This window comes from Agelaius tricolor, unplaced genomic scaffold, assembly GCF_023055355.1.
Source record: "Agelaius tricolor isolate 1412-34295 unplaced genomic scaffold, bAgeTri1.0.p SCAF_2, whole genome shotgun sequence".
Taxonomy (NCBI): Eukaryota; Metazoa; Chordata; class Aves; order Passeriformes; family Icteridae; genus Agelaius; species Agelaius tricolor.
The window spans coordinates 1,062,667-1,085,981 of NW_027269262.1; the positions used below are offsets into that span (position 1 = coordinate 1,062,667).

The 23,315-nt window shown below is 40.6% G+C and overlaps 1 protein-coding gene across 1 annotated transcript in view; it reads right to left on the reverse strand.

Annotated features, from left to right (window-relative positions):
- TPPP (tubulin polymerization promoting protein) overlaps positions 1-23,076 on the reverse strand; it is a 67,795-nt gene extending 44,719 nt beyond the window's left edge. The window contains exons 1-2 of the mRNA XM_071450171.1: positions 22,927-23,076; positions 7,522-7,773 (exon numbers count right to left, since the gene is read on the reverse strand). Coding sequence (XP_071306272.1) covers positions 7,522-7,769 — 248 coding nt within the window. The 5' untranslated portion in view covers positions 7,770-7,773; positions 22,927-23,076. The remainder of the gene's footprint in view (positions 1-7,521; positions 7,774-22,926) is intronic.
- Between the last annotated feature and the right edge of the window lie 239 nt (positions 23,077-23,315).

Genomic DNA, 23,315 nt, shown 5'->3' on the forward strand with positions numbered 1-23,315 from the left:
GGGTCTACTCAAAAGTCAGGGCACAATAAAGTGTGTTGCGAAGATTCTCCATGGGAACAAAACCTTTTCTCAAAAAGATGGAGGAGAGTTTTCTGGGCTTTAGAATACGTGGCTTCCTCAGCAACAAGAAAACATGTCAAAGCAACATCAGGAGCTACTAATGGAATTTCAGAAGACAATTATGCTTCCACTTGATCTTTTACCAAGAATATTTTAGAGGGCAGGAGTAAGGTATATTTACAAAGCTTCTGTAGCTTAATTAATCTTCAATAACAATCCAGTATAGAATCACAAAAATTTGTTTAAAATTTAACACATAGTAACATCAAAACAAACAAATGTTTCCATGGAGATGGCTACCTAAATAAATGCTCACAATGGTTCCAACGGCTGATGTCACCCAAGCCTGCCTGCAACCATAGTAACATGCTGGTGTAAACAGAAATATTTTTATTTTTCTATCTAATAATGTCATAGAATTAGCAGTTTTATGGCAGTGCTTAAAGCATATTCTTGCAGTGCTGAGCGGTAACACTTCTAAAATAAGAGCAGAGATATTTATATAGGGGCTATTACTATGACCATGTTAACTACATACAACAAGTGTACTACGTGTACAGCATAGCTAACATATCAAGTTTCCCAGAGCAGTTGTTGACCCTCAATAAACAAAGAAATTTAAGTTCCTAAGGCAACATGCTGGAATGCTGGTAAGAGCTCAGTATCATCTATTATTCTTGGGTATTCTGCTTTCCTTAATACAAAAATCCTGAAGTTCTTAGACTGTTGTGTCTCACCATCTTGCTGGAATAAGAAGAATGCAGCCACATGTTGCTTTTCATACCAAACACAGAACTCTTCAGTGCCCTTCTCCTCTGTCACCAACGACCTTGCTTTCTCCAAGGCAACAAGATTCACTAAATCCATACTTGCACTCTGCAAGCAAAATACAAGACACAGAGCCCACAAACTTTTGGAACTCCAGAAGAGTACCAGAAAAGAAACATTTAATGAAGAAATTTTCCAAGAAAGCAGGCAAGTGTTTCAGTGACTGAAAAGATGCCCATGGAATTCCCACTGCCATGAAAAACATCTTCATTCAAAGACTATTGCATGCCTGCATATTGTATGTCTCTAAATTCAGTGGGCCCTGATTGCATTATTGCTTTTCACTAAAAAAAATATAAAAGAAAGATGTCTAAATAAGGTTCACATAGTATGTGAAAAATTAATGCTTTGAATGATCTAAAAATTACTAAGATATTTATACTAAAGTCCTACATTTTAGCAGAAACCTGAGCTACAGGAAATTGAATATATTATCATAACAAAATAAGTCGGGAGTACTAGTTTTGGTCCTATCACAAACACTTCAGCTGCAGTAATTTACGAAAACTACCTTTCCCACAGAATATGACTGTGACTTATTCTTTGTCTTCAAGTATGGCAGTGAATTTACGGACCAGTTAAAAAAATCACTTCCTAGAAAGTATTTTCAGGCTTTTTTTTTAATAATCCCATAAGCCATTTTTTCTGAGAAGAGGTTGCTTCCTTTGCCATTTACAGAGAAAATGTTTTCCTGGTACCAATTAGCAGAAGGGACTTTTACATAACTTTAAGCAAGTAACTTTAGGCTAGCTTTGAAGAAAGGAGTACAACATCTCAAGTGTTGACCATGAAACTACAAAAAGAAAGCTCACTGCATAATTCATAATTACATTTACAGTTATGTAAACTTCTGTTGGCTTTGGTGCATTTTTTAACAGATTTCATCCCATAAGATATGGTAGAACTTTTGTCATTCACTCTTCACAATGCCTTTTACTCTTCCAAGTATAGGATTAATGGAAAGTTAATGATATTATAAGAGATAGCTTTATTGTATGCTTTATAACCTAAAAAAATAAGAAAAGTTTACTCTTCTATTCATTACAGAAACTGCAGACTATTCCAACTGCATTGATGCAATCCAAATATTTGGCATAAACATAGGTGTTTTAACTCTGCTCTCTAAGGAAGCAAATAATAAATATTCATACATATGGCTATTCTCATAGGCAGGCTTCAGCTTTTCCTTTCAACTAATTCCATTGCAAAATTCTTTTTCATTTCTTGAATTTTCTGAGCTAAAAATTTTAACAAACATAAATTTGTATTACAATCCACCAAGTTGGAAGGACTTGTGGGACCCTACAAATTACTGCTACACAAAAATATTTGGGGGGAGCAGGGGAGAGATCACCTGATTTACATATTTTCTTACCAAAGAATGCAATTCTATCAATAATTCTTTCATGTCTACTACTGTGGATTCTTTGCTTTAGACTATTCCTTCTTCTTATCCTCAAATACATATAAATGTTGTGCTCACATGAAGGCCTTCATAGACCTTCTATGCAAGATAAACAAACTACATTTCAGTCTGACCTGACATTCTCATGCATTCTATACTTATTTTCTTATTTGTAACAAAGGTTCAATGAATTTCTTCAACCTTTATAACAACAGTAAACTTAACTTCAAATGAACTAATCTCTGAAAGACAGACACATAGGTCCCAGCTTTCAAGAAGTATTACAGACCATTTAAAACTCTCAGAAGTTTTGTTCACTTGGTTTGACAGAGGTGGAGAAGGTGTGTTAAGTCCACAAAAATGTTCAATAATTTCAGAGGTAAAATCTCTCCTGGAGCAGAGCAAGTTGCCAATTGATGAATAAAACATTATCTTTCAGTAGCTCTTAGGTAAACATCTCTCTTATTAATTTTCCTTGTTACTTTATCCTATCATAGGTAGGATCCTAGAATAGGTATTTCCTACCTATTTTGCCAGTATCTACTAGAATAATAAATAAAGCCTGGGAAATTTATCAAGACAACAAATGTGGGCTTTATACATAGTAACTCATAAATCCAAAGAACATTTCTATTTGATTAATTATTTTCTAGTGTCTGAACAACATGGCCATTGTCATAAAGTCTAAGTGTAGCTTGCTAGAAAACAACCCTGCTAGGTACAGGTACAGTGGCTTCCCAGTAACAGAACCAGCAAAAAATACATTTGGAAGGTCTAACACAATGCAGATGGCAACCGTAGTTGGGTATGGCAAACATGTTTTTTAAATGTTTGTTGTGTTCCCTACAACTGCTAAAATCCACCAGCCCCATCCCACTGAACCATCACTTTGACTGATCATAACAATCCCAGGCTGAGGCTAATCTTTTGAGACACACTTTAGCTTAAGAGTCCAAAACCAAGAGTGATGCACAAAGCCTTCTGGTAACCATAAGGAGAATTCTTATTGAAGCATGGAAGCTGCACTTTGCACTTTTGGAGGGAGTTGGAGATTATTCTATAGTGGTTAAGGTTTTACATTTAACACAGACGGGGAAAATTTTGGTTTATCAAAAAACCATAAAGCTCTGCTGGGAAAAAGCTGCTTGTAAAATAAAAATGAATGTGAGTTTATTATGTGAGTATGCCTGCTTTGAAGCATTACCAAATCTATCATATCCTTGAGCTTAGGGTTAAATGTGAAGTAAAAGAGAAAGCAAGGAAAAATAGTTGTCTGAACATGCTCAAGAAATCCTGTATACCCAGCTTATGCTTAACCCTCCTAAGTTAAAGCATATTACTGACACTTGAGTTCCTACAACCATTAGATCTTCCCTTTGTAAAACTTAAAATATTATATGTGAAATAAATGTGATCTAGACTAAAAAGAATTGCTGACACATGCACTCAAGAATAAAAATGTAAAAAAACCCACAAAACCCCAACAGTTAAGAAAATGTGGAAGTATACCTACTGAAAGCATACATTCAAAAAATACAGACCTTTCTAATAAGGAGAGCAAATCTCAGCTCCCATATGCGACTTAAGCAATATAATTTAAAAATAAAATCACTTAAAAAGAGAAGAATATATAAAATATATGTTATAAGTACATGTACAGGTTGAGTAATGAACAAAACATTAAACAATTAAAACTAAGATACTTTTGCATTTGATGCAGTTATCTACTAAGCTATTAAATACTGGAGTGCTGGTTTTGGCTAGGGTAGAGTTCATTTTCTTCACAGTGGCGGTATTTTGGATTTGTGCTGAGCACAGGGTTGATAATTTAGTGATATTTTTGTTATTGCTGAGCAGGACTTGCACAGAGCCAAGGCCTTTTCTGCTTTCCATACTGCCATGCTGGCAATGAATGGGGGGGTGCTTGGGAGAAGACACAGCCAGGACAGATGAAATGACCCCAACTGACCAGGGGGATAGTCCAGACCCCACAACAACATGGTCAGTAAATATAGTGGAAGGAGGAAGAGAAGGGACATTTGGAGTGATGGTGTTTGTATTCCTAACGTGTTACATGTGATGGGGCCCTGGTCTCCTGGGCATGGCAGAACATCTGGCTGCCCAAGGGAAGCACTGAATTAATTTCTTGTTTTCTTTTGCTTTTCCTATAAACTGTCTTTATCTCATCTATGAGTTTTCCAGCTTTTACTCTAAATAGTCTCCCCAGTGCTGCTGTTGGGGGAGTAAGCAAGCAGCTGCATGGGGCTTGGCCACTGGCTGAAGTTAAACCAGGACAACTGGATAGAGGAAAAGATGGTATGCCTCTTCCAAGAGAAATGACAACACTTAACAGCGGTCACAGGAGCAAGGTCTGAGAAACTGCTGAGCTAACCCTCCCCCTCAAGAGACAAAGACAAAAACCTTCAAGCTGAGGTGGGAGCGTTCAACAGCAGCAAGGGGATTTGCTAACATTTCCCAGGAGGCTCAGGTACCTGCCATCTTACAACTCACTCCTGCGCAACACGACGGGATTCCTTCTGCCCCAGTCACCAAACCTGTTACTTCTTTATATCTGCTAATGCTGCACATCTGTTTATGCCATATCACGGGGTTATCCTGTCACTAAAGAGCCCAGAAACTGATATGAGAAAGCAGCAATAAGATTATATTTATCTACAGGAAATAATACAACAAAATTCTAAGCTGATGAAAGTAAAAAAAAAAATTGAAAATATCATAGATCAAAAAAGAAACAAAACCCTACAACCTAAACATCCATTTCAAATAAGCCAGCTCTCTGATGGTATACCTAACTCCATTCAAGTAGGGATTGATACAAGGACAAGAGGGTGGGAGTGTGCATATGTAGTGTTTACATTTATCTAGGTAAGAACCCCAAGGAGAAAAGGAACAAAAAAGAAATCAATCAAATAAATAAGGTTATTCTAACTATATATGTTACACAAATGTCATGGTTTGACACTGGCACAATGCCAGTGCCTCCATGAGAATACTCTCTCCCTGCTTTCTGCTGTGAGATGTGACCAGGAATAAGCAAAACCGGCTCCCACTTAGGGAAAAAAAAATTTATTAACTAAACTACAAGGGAAAGGGAAAAAAAAGTAACACACAAGGAAAATGAAAACTTCACAAATACATCTCCTCCTCCATCCCCACCAAATTCCTAATACAATACATCCCCCAAATCATCGACTCTCAGTCCGGCACCACCCTTCAGAATACTCAATCCTCAGTTCATCAAGAGGAGAAGGAGTCCTTCTTGTGCCAATGGTGACCTCTTCCTTTCATGTCCAGCGCTCTCACCACTGAACACCGACCAGAGCTGCTTCTAGGGTCGACTTTTAAGGATGCTTCTTCCCACTCCAAAAAGGCACAGTCTCAACTTTGGGACACCTGCCCCCCCCCCATATTTTTCACCCCCTGGGGCCAAGGGGTACCCACACCGAACCCTCTTGGTTCTGAGGCATTGCCTCCCCCTAGAATGCAGTCCCTGTATCACAAGGAACATGGTTCTGTCCATGGCTATACAAAAAGAGTCCAGCAAAAGCTACTCCATCATCTCTTCCCACTAAGATTCTTCTCTATTCTTCCAACGTCTCACTTGCCCAAAGCTCTCTCACACTTGCCCATTTCCTTCATCTTCCACTCTATCTCTCTTCTAGGAAAGGTTAATGTTCTGTAAAGTTTTCATTGTCCGAAAAGGGGTTAAGAGCTCCTACAAGCAGCTGGCTGCACCCCCACCCCCCCTTCTCTCATTCACAGCCGTGCTGCTGGCACAGGCACATATTTTATCAAGTTTCAAGGTAACAGTCTCAGGCACCAGCTCTCTCTCTCTCTCTCTGTCTCCCGGGGGGAGGCGCCTGATGGCTCCTGGTTTCTCTCTCTCTTCCACCCTTCCACCCCCGGGCTCAGGCATACCTCTCCCGGCCACATGGCTTTTCCCCTTCCCCCCGCCCAGCCAGCAGCTGGGCCGGGGGAGAGACCCGAACTCTTTCCCGCTGGAAACCCAAGAGAACCTCCCAGGCCGCAAGCCCTGCTTTTAGCCCCGTGTTCTCAGAGGCGGATCCAATGTCCCAATGGCCACATTAGGTGCCAATATTAAAATCTGAACTTCCATTGGCCTGACCACAGCGTCCCAGAAAACATATTTCCTGTCAAACCACCACAACGGACAACTTTCAAGATTAAAGGTCTTTTCTTCTCTGCCTTTCTCCAGTTTGATGCAGTCTAAATGGTCAGTGCTTGTAGCAAGATTTTCCAGCTACCTTGTAAGCAATGCAGTTTGCATGTTTTCCCAGCATTACACCACAACATTTGAGTGCACAAGCCAAATAAGTGTTCCTACAGGCTACAAGTACAATTAAGAGACCTATTTAAAAAGTATATCCCTCAACACAATGATGTGTGAGACAATTTAAACAGTGTGGTAATAAAAAGCAGAAAAGACAAGATTATCATATCAGATGCCAGGGGAATATGAAAGGTAAAAATAATTCAATTCTATACATAAAGCAAAAGCAAAAGAATTATTTGGGACTTCATACAGAACATGCCATAACAGATTAATCCCTTGTTAACATATTTCCTTTAATATCTTCTCTTAGGTTTGACAAGTTTCTGACTAAGCCTGCCTAGATTTTCAACTGGGGAGAAAGTTTCACTAAAGCTCCAGTCACAAAAATAAGATCAGATGACAAGACAATCCTAATTCATCATAGCCAAGGGTCACCCTAAGTCTGGCATGGCCCTATACTTGAGCTGGTGTTGTGCTGGACATCATGACTGCTGTTAGAATACTGACTTTTAGTACATATCCCACCTTAGCCTCCGTCTTCTGAGGCCAAGCTTTGGAAAGATCATCCTGACATCCTGATTTCATTCAGATATCTTTCAAGAAATAGTGACAGCACTTACTGCAGACCAGTTTATTGGAATAGCCTACATTTATTCTGATCACATCATGGTCTTTGAATAATGCAACAGCTGTGAAATTGAAGTCAATTTAATATAGTAGGTCAGAAGCTGAAAGCTGTATCTTCAGACAAAACAAGAAAATTTTTTAAAGGAACAAGAAAGAGATTGATTTTGTCAAACAGTATCTCACAACATCAGAAGTAACAGAAGGTAAATTTAGATGGTTTCTAACTAACATGGGGGGGAGAGTGGGGAGAGAGAAGATAATGAAATTATGGCTGAAATGAACTTACTTGATTTTACTGAAGACGATGTCAACATCTGTGGTTGTCACATTCTTCCCATCTATGATATTGCAGTCCTTACATAGCTTTGACCAGTTCTTCCCATGCATTTCTTTTCCTGTGGCTCTTGTATCACCATGGACAGCAAATTTTCTAAAGGCCTCTTCCAGAGCACTTATTTCTCCTGCTGCAGCTCCCTCATGAGAGTTTGAGTCTGAGGATAACCGTTTTGCTGGTTTTGCTGATTTTTCAGCCATTGTGCTACAAGGAAAAGGAGGGTAAACTTAATGTATTAATTTGCACTAGATTACTTTCTGTCAATCTACACACTAGAGTTCATGTCACAACATATGAAGTCCATATGAAGAATAGATGGTCTATAAAGTTAGAAAGAACTCACTCCCCTCCACCATCAAACATCAGTCTAAACAGAGAATTGTAAAACTCTCTGCCCATCTGGGAAAAAAAATTCTAGTACATTAAAAAAAAAGAAAGGTACAGAAAGAAACTAGGGGCACAAAACCAGTTGCACCATCATTACATCAGCCACCAAAAGAACACTTAATATTTGTTCCTTTTTTTTTTTTTTCTTAAATGACAATCATCACAGTCACTCTGTTGATTTGAATAGAAGTATGCCCTTTACACTGTAGGCATTACTTGTACTCCTATTTCTGAAGGAAAAATAGACATCCCTTTATTTTCTGGACTTCAACTTTTAATTTTATTTTTTACTGAAAAATTACGTATTTTTGAAATGCAACAAAAATATTAATTTTAGAACCCTTATGTTACATTATGTAAGGGCTAACAAGTACAAGACAAGTCTCTCCTGTTATCCAGACCATTTATTTCTCAAGTCTATGCCCAAAGAACTGTAGCTGTGGAATTCATTTGGAATGAACACATCCATGATGGAGGCATACTGAGAAGGGATGTCATTACTTCAGACAAGAACTTTAAGACTACTCCAAGTACATATAGTATAGGTTTGTTTTTTACATGAAACCTTAAACTGTGCAATAGAATACTATTTTTAGGTGTCTTCACAAAAAAACCACACCCGGAAGCGCCAGAAACATCTTCTGCCCATGTACTCTTGGCATGGCAGAAGTAAGAGGCACTAAACTAGGGACTAAGAAGCTAGGCACAGGGCACACTGCCTGCCTGCCCCAACAAGCTGCACACAGACTGTCACCACCATCACGTTGGTGGCACTGCTACAAATTTTTAACCCATAAAGAGATGGTTAAAGTATCAGAAATCTGGCAAATGCTAGATAAGGGCTGGAAAGCCCATCATACTTACCCAGCCTTTCTTCTAAAGCCGCAGCTGTATGTGAGATGTGATTAACAAATACAGAGATGGGTAGGTACTTCTAGTTAAGGTTTTATTTTTTATCAGATAGGAAGTCCTTTTGGTTTATATACTGTACATCAGTACAAATGCCTCAGCAAGGGAAAGGGTTCTAAAATTCTATCTCTTCCTATATTGTTTAAACTCTGACACTCAAACAATGATGACATACCCTTCCCTGCACACTGTAACCATAGCTACTTGCTATGCAGCAGTTATTGTTGAAGCTTTTGATTAGAAAGAATCTTTTAATTAAAAACATACTAAAAGGACCTCTGTCCTTCACACTTGAGCAAACATAGCATGGCCAAAGCACTACTGCCTTTTTTGAAAACACCTAAATGCTTAAATCCCTTGCTATATCTTAAGCCGGGGGATCCTTCTGTTTTGTTTACACAGACAGCACAAGTTTTGGCCAACAAACCAAAATGCTAAATTAAAATTATTATGACAAAAATTTACTAACTGTAGCCTGAGAATTGTATGTGCACCTATGAAATAAAAAGTGAAGAACAGAGGGGGAAAAAGAGTTTGAAAATGTCAAGTTCATAAAAACGTTTAAAAAGTAACCAATTCCCATTTCTACTTCCTTTGCATTGTGCCTACTGTCCAAAGAGGAATTTTACCTCAAAAACCTTATCTGAAAGCATCCCAACACTGAAACACTAAAACAAAAAACATGCACAGTAAATTGAAAGCTACTACACACATTAAGACACACATACTTTTACCAAAATGTGTCTAGATCAAATCTTCTGCTTCATCAGGCTATATTCTTTTGCCACCAAAACAGTAGTAAAATATTAAAAAAAACCCAAAAACTATTGACATAATGCATACAACAGAGTATTTCATTAAAAATCAGATCATGAAGATCTATGATGTACCTCTATATTCAAGGAAGCTTGACTTCCAAAAGCAGAAGTCTCTTCCAAGCTTGTAGCATTTTAAATCAACTGGAGCTGAAATACAGAGCCAGAAATTTTCCAAGCTAATACTAACTGGCTAGAGAAAGAGAGTACAGATCAGCAAAAACCACGTCTGTGTAGGATATTAAAAACCAAAGTTACTTTTGTATGCAAGAAACAGGACATGAAAAGGTGGAAATTTGCAATGGTAAGGTATGTATGGTTTGCAACAGTTTGTAATTTTATCTTGTGGCAAATAAACTTTCCAGGAAATTTTCAGGGATAGCTCCTGCTTGCTCTTAGCAATTCTCTTAAGAAGCTATACTCATAGTGAGTATCTTTAAGAGATACAATAATAGCACAGTTGACAAGCTATAAACAAGAAAACATCTGCATCACTCTGTCTCATCTGACATTGGAAAATATAACCACATGCCTACATTTTTAAGTATCTCCTGAACAAAATCTTTCCTTAGCCAGTGTCAGTGCCTTGCTGGCCAATTATGCTTTGTTGTGTATAACCATGAATCAACTTTGTACAGCACAGCACAGCAGAATCATGCTTTACTATCTTATACAGTCCTTAATATGATAGCAGGAACAAACTGTCCCTGTGTGCCAAAAGATCAGTCAATGGGGTAAACGTCCAGCCTGGCTGGGCAAGGAGGTTTTGGAGGTACTTAGGAATAAAAAGAGGATGTATCAGCGTTGGAAGGAGGGTCAGGTCTCTAAGGGAGTATACAAGAAGGCTGCTTGAGCATGCAGAAAAAAAAATTAGGGAGGCCAAAGCTCATTTTGAACTTAGAATGGTGACTTCTGTAAAGGATAATAAAAAATGTTTTTACAAATACCTTAATGCTAGAAGGAAGGGTAAGACCAGCCTTTGTTCTTTATTGGACAAGGGAGGGAACTCAGCATCTGCAGATGAGGAGAAGGCAGAAGTGCTTAATGCCTACTTTGCTTCAGTTTTTAGTGGGAAGATGACTTGCCTTCAAGACACCTGCTCGCCTGGAATGGTTGATGGTGTCAGGGAGCAGAACGGTCCCCCCATTATCCAAGAGGAGGCAGTCAAAGAACTACTGAAATGCTTGGATGTTCATAAATCTATGGGACCAGACGGGATCCACCCCAGGGTAAAGAGAGAGCTGGCAGATGAGCTTGCAAAGCCACTCTCCATCATTTACCATCAGTCCTGGCTCACTGGTGAGGTTCCGGATGACTGAAAGCTGGCCAACGTGATACCCATTCACAAAAAGGGTGCAAAGGAAGATCCTGGTAATTATAGACCAGTCAGCCTGACCTCAGTACCTGGCAAGATAATGGAACAGTTTATATTAAGTGCCATCACACAGAACTTACAGGATGGCCAAGGTATCAGACCCAGTCAGCATGGGTTTAGGAGGGGTAGGTCATGTTTGACCAACCTGGTCACCTTTTATGACCAGGTAACCCGCCTAGTGGATACAGGGAAGGCTGTAGATGTTGTTTATTTGGATTTCAGCAAGGCCTTTGACACTGTCTCCCAGAGCATACTCCTACACAAGCTGGCAGCCCATGGCTTGGACAGGAGCACTCTTTGTTGGGTTAGGAACTGGCTGTATGGCCAGGCCCAGAGAGTGGTGGTGAATGGTGCTGCATCCAGCCGGCGGCCAGTCACCAGTGGTGTCCCTCAGGGGTATGTGCTGGGGCCAGTTCTATTTAATATTTTTATTGATGACATGGATGAGGGTTTAGAGTCTTTCATTAGCAAATTTGCAGATGACACTAAGCTGGGAGTGTGTGTCGATCTGTTAGAGGGACGGAGGGCTTTGCAGAGGGACTTGGAACAGTTGGATGGATGGGCAGAATCTAATGGGATGAAGTTGAATAAGTCCAAGTGCCGAGTCCTGCACTTTGGCCACAATAACCCCCTGCAACGTTATAGGCTGGGGATGGTGTGGCTGGACAGTGCTCAGGAGGAAAGGGACCTGGGCGTGTTGTTGACAGTCAGCTGAACATGAGCCAGCAGTGTGCCCTGGTGGCCAAGAAGGCCAATGGCATCCTGGCTAGTATCAGGAATAGTGCGGCCAGCAGGAGCAGGGAGGTAATTCTTCCCCTGTACTCGGCACTGGTGAGGTCACACCTTGAGTATTGCGTCCAGTTCTGGGCCCCTCAGTTAAGGAGGGACGTTGAGATGCTTGAGCATGTCCAAAGGAGAGCAACGAGACTGGTGAGGGGCTTGGAACACAAGCCGTATGAAGAACGACTAAGGGAGCTGGGGTTGTTCAGCCTGGAGAAAAGGAGACTCAGAGGTGACCTTATCACTCTCTTCAGCTTCCTGAAGGGTGACTGTGGTGAGCTGGGGGTCGGTCTCTTTCTCAGGGCAACAACAGATAGAACAAGAGGACACATTCTCAAGCTGCGCCAAGGGAGATACAGGCTAGAATTAAGGAGGAGGTTTTTCACAGAAAGAGTGGTCAAATACTGGAATCATCTACCCAGGGAGGTGGTGGAGTCACCATCCCTCGATGTGTTTAAAAAAAGACTGGATGTGGCACTTGGCGCCATGATCTAGTTGAGGTGTTAGAACATGGGTTGGACTCGATGATCTTAAAGGTCTCTTCCAACCTAGAAATTCTGTGATTCTGTGTAGCAACTGAAAGAATTTTTTACTTACTTTCAGTAGCTAATATATTTAAACTTTATAAACTTGCTATAGGAAAAATGCTCACGAACATATTTAGCCTTCAGAAAGATCGTTCCATACTAACTTCTCTCACTCATTAATAAATGAACTTTGTATTGGGGTTTTTTGCGTAGTTCTGGATCAGGCATAACAGACAGAAAAGGCTTTAGTTTTGAATGGTGAAATCTGGTATGCAGAACAAACTCATTTCAATTAAATCCTCACCATCTAAAGCAGAAAGTCAAGGGGAGATTAAAACCAGGGCTCTGCAGTGGTTGCCAAATATTGTTATGGACACTCCTTGTCAAATCACAATTACAGTTTACTTGTTAAAATCCTATGTAATAGCATGAAATATATAAAAAAAAAGCTACCTGGATTGATGAAAAAATTATCTAGTCTCAATTGAAACTTTTCTTTCTTAACTCTACAAACAACACAGTGTGAAGTGTTGGTTAACATAATTAGAAGGTAAAGAACTGCACAACACAGGATATTAAATTAGACTTTGAATGGGGCCAGCTCCTTTAATTTTTTTTAGTGATTAGAGATAAGGAAGGAGATCATGTCATGTTAAAGAAACGATCTCTCAAACAGAAATAAAGAATAATCTATTTGACAAAAATTCAAGATCAAATGCTGTTCTGAGTCTTCCTTATTCTTTTCCCCTGGACAAAGGAATCAAAAGGTGCTTGGTAGATTCTGCTAGAAGTAAAGATTATGAGTAAGTTGGGGCAGGGCCACAGTAAGACGATAAGTTAAAGATGAAAGAAAGTGATTACTCTTGAATACCAAATATAAAATACAGTAAAACAAAATTAAACCACTGTTCAAAAGCATGAGCTGTGTAGATGCTGACTACAACAACTACAGCTAACCAAAGAAATGCCTTTCATCACCATCCAAAAGGTCTAGTATGTATAAAATTAGACAATAACAAGTTCCAGAGTCAGCAGAAAGAAGGTGGGAGTAGCCACCAATACAATCCTCTCCAAATACTGCATGCTCCAACCAAGCAGGTCCACGTCACCAAAAGCAGCCAGATAAGAAAGAGGTACAAGCAGATGCTAGAGTTTTGGAGGTTTGCGAAAGAACAACCATCCTCCAAAAAAATGGAGTTTCAGAAACCCACAGAATACTTAGACAGTTAGGTACTGCGTTATGAACTGCTATAGTCTGTGTCCTTTAGTAACACAAAAAACCAGTTCTTGTCCCTTCCCTCACTCTGCAATAGGTAAATAATACAGCACATTATATGGAGATTAAGCCAGGGATCAAACTAACCCATGTTAACTGATGCCAGCCACTGTCTTGTGCTATATAGACTGAAAGTGCAGATCTGTGTTCTCAGCATGTGCCTAAGCAATTAGAAAAAGTTTTCTAATATCATCAAACTTCTTTTTAGCCAGAGACTAGAATATATATTCATCTGCAGACAGACAGCTGAAAGACCTCCACTAGATAAAGTCACTTATTAACCTGGATTCTTCCATAAAAGATGTGAAGTGAATGTTTCTGTGAATTTCAGTTGTCAATTTCTAGAGCTGTGTGAATACCCAAAGCCTCAGTACTAACCAACTGCCAACTCTACTGAAGGACTTATATTAATTTACACTCTTTCCCACCCTCTCCAAATGTCAAGAAACTGCAGGAATTATGGTATAGCTTTCATTTAAATTTGTGGGAATTGCTCTTACAAGTAATCTGCCTCTTAGTAAGGAAGACTTACTAAGTCCCAGAGTATTTTTTCCAACAATTTCAGAAGCTTATGCAACTCTGAATATGCATATGTCCTAACAGGTCAGAATTCACCACAGCACCTTCACTGCCCCATCCCTGACAACTAATTCATGGCTTATTTGCTCAGCAGAAAGCTTAGTATTTTTAATGCAAATTATCATCACTGCCATGGCATGGATAGAGAAACGAAAGGAGAGGGATGAAGAAACATGTCTGTTCTGTTCTGCAGTATTCAGAACATCATGAGGACCCCGGGACCCATATTCTACACTACTTTAATTATTAAGGTCACATAAAGCAGATACATGAGTGCAATGACTACTCTAAGAGCCAACATTCTCTGACTTGATAAAGGAAATAAAAATACATTCTTACTAGCTGCAAATCTATTAAACCCTTTTAGGAAGTTCACATCAAAAAAATTGTTTACTAAAAAAAATTAAAAAAAAAAAATATACACACACATACATGTCACAGAATGACTAGGTTGGAAGAGACCTTCAAGATCATCAAGTCCAACCCATGCCCTAACACCTCAACTAAACCATGGCACCATGTGCCACATCCAGTCTTTTCTTAAACACATCCAGGGATGGTGACTCCACCACCTCCCTGGGCAGACTGTTCCAGTACTTTATCACTCTTTCCATGAAAAACTTTTTCCTAATATCCAACCTATATTTCCCTTGGCTCAGTTCAAGACTGATACACATATCAGCAGGATACAAAATTCCTATTTTTTTTGGTGCTTTACCATGTACTTTTTCATCTGCTTTGTCTAGCTTACCTCTAATAGCTTTCATTTGCAGGAAGTTTTAAACAGTGTTAAAAAACAGTTTTAATGAAGTCATCTCACAACATCAACTGCCATGGAAACAAATATGAGTGTAACTGTCGAAGACAGAGCAACAGACTAGAATATTACAACATTATTACAGCCTCAGATGCATTCATGCTAATGGAAAAGGCAGTGTATTTTAAAACTGTTCATGCTTTACAATATTTATCAACCAAGAATTTGCTAAAATGAGGTCAAAAGTCCAGCGCAAATTAAGGAAAACTTCCAATTCACACTTTTAAACAGCAGAAATCATTCAAGAGTCAAGCAGACCTCTGACTGCTAAGACTGATGAATTTTCAGAATCCGACAGCACAATGGCCCAGCTGCAATGCAATAATGGTACTGCCAGCATCTCCTTTTTCCTGTAACACCCACCTTTGCCCAGGCTAGCCTTATTTCTCAGGTGTAATACCCGCAACACGACAACACAAAGTTATGTTTACACTGAGCATCAAGGCCATCACCTAGCTAGCAACCAAAGTCTGCACTGTAAATTCCTCAGGCTCCTACAACCTAAAATGCACTATCTCTTCAAGGTCTCAGTCTTAGCCCTGATACCTCCCTCATTTCTTAATCCTTTCTACCATACACCCCAGGCAACTAGTTTCATATGTTCAGTGTTACCTGGTTTTACCTTCCATTCTCCTGCTCATTTTTCCTGCCCACCAAGTTTTGGCAAGCATGCAGGTGCTTAGGGCACAATTTCCATCGGAATCTGTTACTGCACTGTTGGAAAAACTCATCCAATGCACCACAAGTAGTTGTCATCCAGAATTTCTTAAGACCTTCTAGCCAATCCAAGTAAACAAGAAAGCAACTTTTCAACGAGCACAGGAGGTGTTATTTTTATGAGTTAATTGAGTGCATAATGAATTATGAAACTGTGCAAGGCATTTGAATTTGTCTGACTGTATCTGGCTTATTTTAGTACTTGATCCATCTTCCCCTTGTTATAAAAACTTAACAAAATTGCAATGAAAGCGAATTCTCATTTATTTTCTCTCTGTAATTATTTATGCCAAATAAAAACAGCAGAGACAATGCACAGCAGATGGAATCTTTTTCCCACATTTTTGCATAAACATTCAGGCTTAGGGAAGGACAAGCAGAAGGAGAAATGCAACATCCTCCTAATAAAAAGCAATGCTTTAACCGCTCTTAAAGCTTCCCTTAAGCTTCCTTCACAGCTACCTGCAGGAGCCAGAGTTAAAGCATTTCTCTTCAGAGATCTGCTCTGGTTATATTTCTCTACATGTGATGCTGAAGTGAATGACAGCCACCCATTTTCCCTAGCATACAACATAGAAGGCAAATGAGCAGAGACCACTGCAAAACAAGCAAAGCTAACAACTCTATCTAAAGTTAAACCCATCTTTACCAAAAGAAAATTAAATCCTTTTGCAGGCTTTATGAGGAACTGCATGGCTGAACCTCAAGCTCTCTTAACAATATATGTGAATTTAGCACTATGGACAAGGGCAAGGCTGGCCAGATCATACAGATACATTTAGACCTTCAGCAGGACACACACAGAGTAACAGAAAAGGTACCTACTTAACCTGTCCAATGTTTCTCCTCAGCAAAACAGTATTTCAGACTGTGAACATATGCCATCACATATGCCATTGAAGGATCTAACTTAGAAACATATTTTCGAGCACAGAGGTTATTTTGACTGCTGATAAATTATTGTTACTGTTGTATTTCTAAAAACTATTGCTATTCAGCTACTTACTTCTACAATGTTGCTTGAGATACAAAACTAAGTTTAGTTCTTAGTAAATTACACTCCTTCATTTCAAAGGACCACTTCATAAATATCACCTCTTTATATAAACTAAGCATTTGTACACAGACACACAAACCTTTATCAGTAACAGATCCATTGCAACTTATTTCTTTCAAAAAACATGTTCACCTGACAACACTTAAAAGTAGACAAAAATTCTCTATCTAGCTAACTCTTAACTAGCTCCACAATATCCTGTAAAACCACCATGTCACTTACACAAGGTTTTAACTATGAAGGTAAAAGCATAAATAAGGCATCCACAACATAGACATGTACTGGTAAACTCTTATTATGCTTTTTTTTCATTATGCCACTACTCCATTTGAGAGTTTAACTTTCTAAGTACTCATCCTAAGCTCTGCCAGGCTGCTGTCACTGGTAGATGACTAATCTGGACACAAACATTCTGTAGTTTCATACACAAGCAAGGATACAAGCCAGTGTCTAGAACTGCCTTCACAGGAGAAACTGAATGACACCAATTAAAGAACAACAAAAGAGGAGACTCAAGTGTTTAGATGAGGTATTTTTTCATATTTTGCATGTATCAAAAAAAGACTTCAAATCACAGATCTGGAAAGAGTGGAAGACAACAGCTGCTTTCCACAGTAGTCATACAATTAATTTACAGCTCCAAATAACATGCTAGGCCTGTCATCACTTTAGGATTAGCTGAATACAGGTTCCACTACAATTGTAGAGCTTGCTTCGCCTCACTTCTTCATACACTGTACATTGTATCCTCCCACCACACCCACCCAGACCAGACTTTACTTGGAACTTCCACAGAACCCATACAAAATATTTCTGGAAAAGCCATGAGTAATGAAGATCCACTCCATGAAAGTGGATCAAAGATTGTACAGAAAGATCACTTCAAACTCCATTAAGATGGGGGACTTAGAGTAGCACCCATAAGTAAAAGTATCTAGAGAATCAACTATTGACAGGGACAGAATTAAATCTAAGAAAAACTGAGCTAACAAAGACTGGAAAGCACTGTAAGATTTAGTAGTCACAAAGCACCTCTGATCAAAGAAAGGAAGATGATACAAGAGATGCAAAATCATGAGACGATGTTTTACCATAAGATACTTTACAAATTACATTGGTGGAATTCTTGAGAGATCCAAATACCCCTGCAGAGAAACTCAATCACCTACTAAATGGCTCTTTACTACCAAAGATATCAAAAAACTCAACAGTTGAAAATTCAGGCTACGTCAGTGCAAATTAGAAATATGACTTCTTTATGAAGAGACAATCAACCACATCAGGGACTGAAGGTAACTCCCAAGAACAGCTGCAAATACTTCAGATCCTCATGTCCACACATTAGACTGCCTTTAATACAGAAGATCTATTTAGTCACGTATCTCTGAAAGACAGACTTTTACCAAATCTAGGTTATTGCTCTTGGATAACTAACTCAATATAACCAATACATGAATCAAGTTAGACTGTCTAAAGATCCCTTATGTTCTTAAAATCTGCTACTTCACTTTTGTCTGAATCCACAAAAATAAACTAACCATTAAGTACAGATTTTTTGCAACCACCCACAGCCTGGTCCAAAATAAGAAGGGAAATACTTTGCTAAATCAGTAAGTTCTTTCACATCTATACATGCTTCTAAGATGAAATATTTGGGTACTACTCCTTCCAATACTCAAATCAGAAGAGACAGCCCAAAACAGGTTTGTAAATTAAACAGTGTCATCAACAATGGAAAAAAAATTGTGAGCAAGACATCTTAGCATTTTCACTACTACTGCAAGAATTTTCTTAGCATTGATCCATTTAAGAATTTGAACTAGGACTGCAACCCTCAGAGACTCAAGCAAAAACTGTTATCTCGTTGATTTTTTTAATTTCAAGTTTCTTTGTGCTCATTTTGTCAAATGCTCCCAATATATGAACACTGACACAGATGCATATTCCTGAGATTAGCCAAACTGAGCAAAAATTAACTTGATTATTTTAAACAGTAACACTGCAGATTCATTTTTATCATTTCATAAGCTGTATAATGCATTGAACCTTTGAGCTGTAAACTCTTGGTTGCCACCTTTTGGGTTTTCATCCAGGACAAGGTAAACTCATACCACAAATGCAGGACACTATGAGGCAGGAGAAGTTTCAGGAGGAAAAGAAAGAGGGAACCTTAAGACAACTAGCAAGGGTAAGAGCCTAAGCTTCTCCACAGCTGCCTCAGAGTCCTGACAGAGTTAAGAATCCCTCTTAGCAGCAGCAGCAAAGTGAATTGCCCACCCACCACATATAACAACTAACAACAAAGAAAAACTTCCCAACTGTTTTGATGGACATACCACTGTGAGCCAAGAAAACTGAGTAGCACAGAATCAGTCTGTTCTGCTCTGTCAGCACTTGAGATAAACACCCACTCAGGAAGAGTGTCCTGAAACCTGAGCAGGATATGCATACTTGTCCTGTAACACATGTACAGTCCCTGGGTACTTAAAGACCATATTTTTATAAGGGTATTTTACCAGTAACATCCTTTCACTGTACAGATCTTTTCATCACTATTCCAAAGTATCCCAAAAAACAGCCTACAATGGAATGGGAAATTCTTGCAATACTTCCATGTATGGGCAATTTGGGGTGGGCAAAGTGATGCATTCACTCAGAAATGTCTTTTAGCTGGCTGAAGGTATAGTTATTATTATGTATTTCTGAGGGGGGTTAGGCACATGAGGGGGATGAGATGAAGAAAGAGCTAGAACAGCTTACAGAAAACACTCAGGAAAAGGGAAAACAATGGGAAATCAGGAAAAACATTTGTTTTCCTGTACAACTGGAATTTGAAATGAAAACTCCACTTCAAAACTTTAAAATATTACCATAGATTTAAAAAAAACTGTAAAAATTAGATGGTCTGAAGAGAAAATGTTTCATATTAGGTTGATGTAGATTGTTTACCTTAGTTTTCAGCATTTAGTCAAGTTAGATGCATTTCAAAATCCCCCAAACCCAAGCCATTCTCATGTCCCAAGGATAACCCTCAGAGAACAGTGGCAGTCTTACATTAAGTTCTACAATTCCCATTGCTCTTACATGAGAATGAGAAAGTACACAGCTGAATAAGGCACACACATATCAATGTATCCTTCTTAACATCAGCTTGATTTCTCTTTTGCACCACTCACAGTTCTTTATTTTCTTTAGAAAGAAAATGTTCTTTATTTTAGATCAGAATATTTAGGGGGCCATACCCAAGTTATTGTTCCATTATACTGGACATAACACATTAGTAAAGGTCCCCGACCACAGCTTCCACACACTATGGCAATACAAACAGTAAGCAAAATATTTCCTTTCAACTAACTGGCAGAGACTTCTAGAAGTACTTATGCCCACAGTAGTCATGCCAGTGCAGCAGAGAAACAGTAGGTGGAAATTATATACCTGCATTTAATTTCAGTTAGGCACAGCATAAAAATGGGTTTCAGGGCGGAGACAAAAACAAACTTTGCTGCTTGCTGAAGAGAATCCATTCCATTTATCCAAGCCTACAATCACTACGCATGTGCAAATAAAAAAGGACATTACACCATTGAATGACTGACTATGCCACAGAATGACTGTTCTTGTAATATATGAAATATATACAGTAATATGTAAACATAGAGAGAGATAGCTGCTTGTGAGTATGGTCACATCCTCACACTGGAGACTTACATAATTAAAGTGTGTAAAGCAAGAAAAACATCTGATTTTATTTTGTATTTTAGCTTATCACCTGAAAGCAAGTTATCAAGGTTAAACATCGCATGGCTTATTCTCTGAAGTGCTATGAGATATATTGAGTACAATTAATTGCTTTTATCTATAATGAGAATACTTACCTTAACATAAATTGACATAACTGACTGCCTCACTCCTTGAAAGACCCTTGTTTTATTTTTTCAAATTAAGCTCAAGATACAAGAAGCAAAAATAGCTCTACCAAAAAGACCAATCCCACTACCAAATACCAAGTTAATATAAAAATGCCAAATATTAAAACCACTACAATCACAGCTGCATGTTTTATCACCACAGTCAAGCCACAGATTAAATATGACACAGAAAGAACTACTTGCTGGATGTATATTTCCATTTATAAATATCTTTTCTTAGATTTACAAGGGTCAAGTGCAAGCATTGCAGGAGATTCCTATGTGAACTTTATCTGCAATTTGATCCTTGCATGGCATGCTGTCTAAGCATTACACTGTACTATAATTTAATACTGGACATACACTTCAGCAGTTACAAATGATGCACTATTTAAAAGCATATAACTGTGACCCAGAAATGTACAAAGGCATTCAAAATACCATTTTACTTTGGACTGGGGAGATGAAAGGTCAAATTGGGATAGGGGTCTCTAAAAACATAAAGAAGTGGCTCATCACTAAAGGATTAAAAAAATGGCCATTGCTATTTTAAAAAAATGTTGTATAGGTTCGATAAACAGTGATGCTATTTTAAGCCTAAGACTATGAAAGTGTATAGGGGAAAAAAACCCATACCTTAATGTTTTACTATCATGCTAACCCTAAAAAACTAGAGGGGAAAAAAATCCATACCTTAATGTTTTACTGTCATGCTAACCCTAAAAAACTAGAGGGGAAAAAAATCCATACCTTAATGTTTTACTGTCATGCTAACCCTTTCCAACCTACCTAAAGGATACTATTTAATGATGCTAGCAGAGAAAACAGCAGGACGGCTCAGTAAAAGACAGTCTCACATCATGTGTTTCATTTCAAGCTGGAGCTTTGGTTTGCTCCTCCTCTTTCTTTTCTTCAATAAACATGAGGGGTTATGCAACCCTCTGTAAAACCAAAAAAAAAATCGTCCCCTCCCAAACCTGCCCTGTGTAGAGCCGGCAAAACATTAACAGGGAAACGGGTTGTCAGCAGCATCTCCTACATGATTCGAAGCTGTCAGTGTTTAAGATGCTATTCACATGTGCATTCAGCACCTTGTAGCATACATCCAACTTCCCCTTGGAATAATTTCACCAATGTACAAGAGCTTTTACCCAGGACTGGAGAAATATTTGCAACCGAATGTGATCTGGCAGATGAGAGGCTGTATTTATTTTCAAACAAGCTAGCCGAATTTACAGATAAAAACACAGGATTTTGTCTCGTCCTCGTTTTCCACCCCTGAGTACATGGCTGTATACCTACGGGCATTACCCCGCAGGCGCTAAATGGTCTCCCACACCTGATGCTGGTTTTGTGGAGGACGCTATACAGCAGCGACTCTTGAAGACGAAGCCCCTCCAGCTACCACTTGGGGATTTCAAGGAAAAAAAAAAATAAAGAAAGAAAAGAAACGGCAAATAGTCTCTCCGCATCGGTCTCCATAAAAGGGGGCCGGTGCTTCTAAACGAGCTCATGAAGCAGCAGCAGCATCGCCGTCGGTCGAAGCTTTGTTGTTGACTGCGGAGCATTTGGCGTGTGCGCGCAAGGTGGCTCCTTCCCGGCTTCTCCTGGAGCCGCCCCCGGGCGCAGCGCGGGGCTCGCCGGCTGCCCGCAGCCAGCCTCCAGCATCGCCCAGCCACGGACCTGCTGCCGCCGGGAGCCGGGAAGCCGCCCGGGTTCCATGCTGGCTGCGGCCGCGCGTACCTCCTCGATGGCGATCGGGGGATGCGGCTGGCGGAGCCCATCCCCATGGCAGGGAAAGGCGCGCACTTCCTCGCCAAGCCCTGCTCCCCGCCAGCTCCTGGTCCCCGGTTCCTGGAGGGGAGCGCAGAACAATCGCGGGGACAGCACGGAGGTGAATCCCAAGGAGGGACGCGGCGCCGCCGCCCGCAGCCCCCCGCGGGCGTTACATAACGACGGCGGCGGCCGCGCCGGGTTGGGCTCGGGAGCCCCTCCGGTGGGGGCTGGCACCGGGAGGGAGGCACCGGAGCCGCCAGACCCCCGGCAGTGCCTCCACCGCCCCCTCCCTCGCGCTATCAGCAGCCGAGCTGCGATCGATTAGCGACGCGATGGGAAAGAGGGAGTGGGCACGGCACACGACACGCACCCCACCCCCCCACCCCCGGCGGAGCGGTGCTCGGCCAGCCCAGGAGAGGCACCCGCACACTCACCGCCGGCTGCGGAGGGCTGCAGGTCTGGCGGCGCTGGCCGGGCTCCGTGCGGCGCGCTTGGCGGCAGCCGCGGGTGTCCGCAGCCGGCGCGGCCGTTGCAGCAGCACCGCCCCCCCCGCGCGGGCATTGGCGGGCGCGCGGCACCGCCCGCCCGCCGCGAGCGCCCATAGGCGGCGCGCGCCGGCCGGCCGGGGCCGCGCCCGGCCTCGCGGGGCGGCTGAGGGACTGCGCGGCCGGCGCTGCCTTACATGGCCCGCTGGCGCGGCCGCGCTCCCGCCCGCTCCGTTTTCCCCGTTATTCCTGCTATCCCCGTTTGCCCCGTCCCCCGAAACGCGCTGGCAGGTGCGCTGCGTCGGGCGGAGCCTCGCCCTGTTCGCGCATCCTGTGCC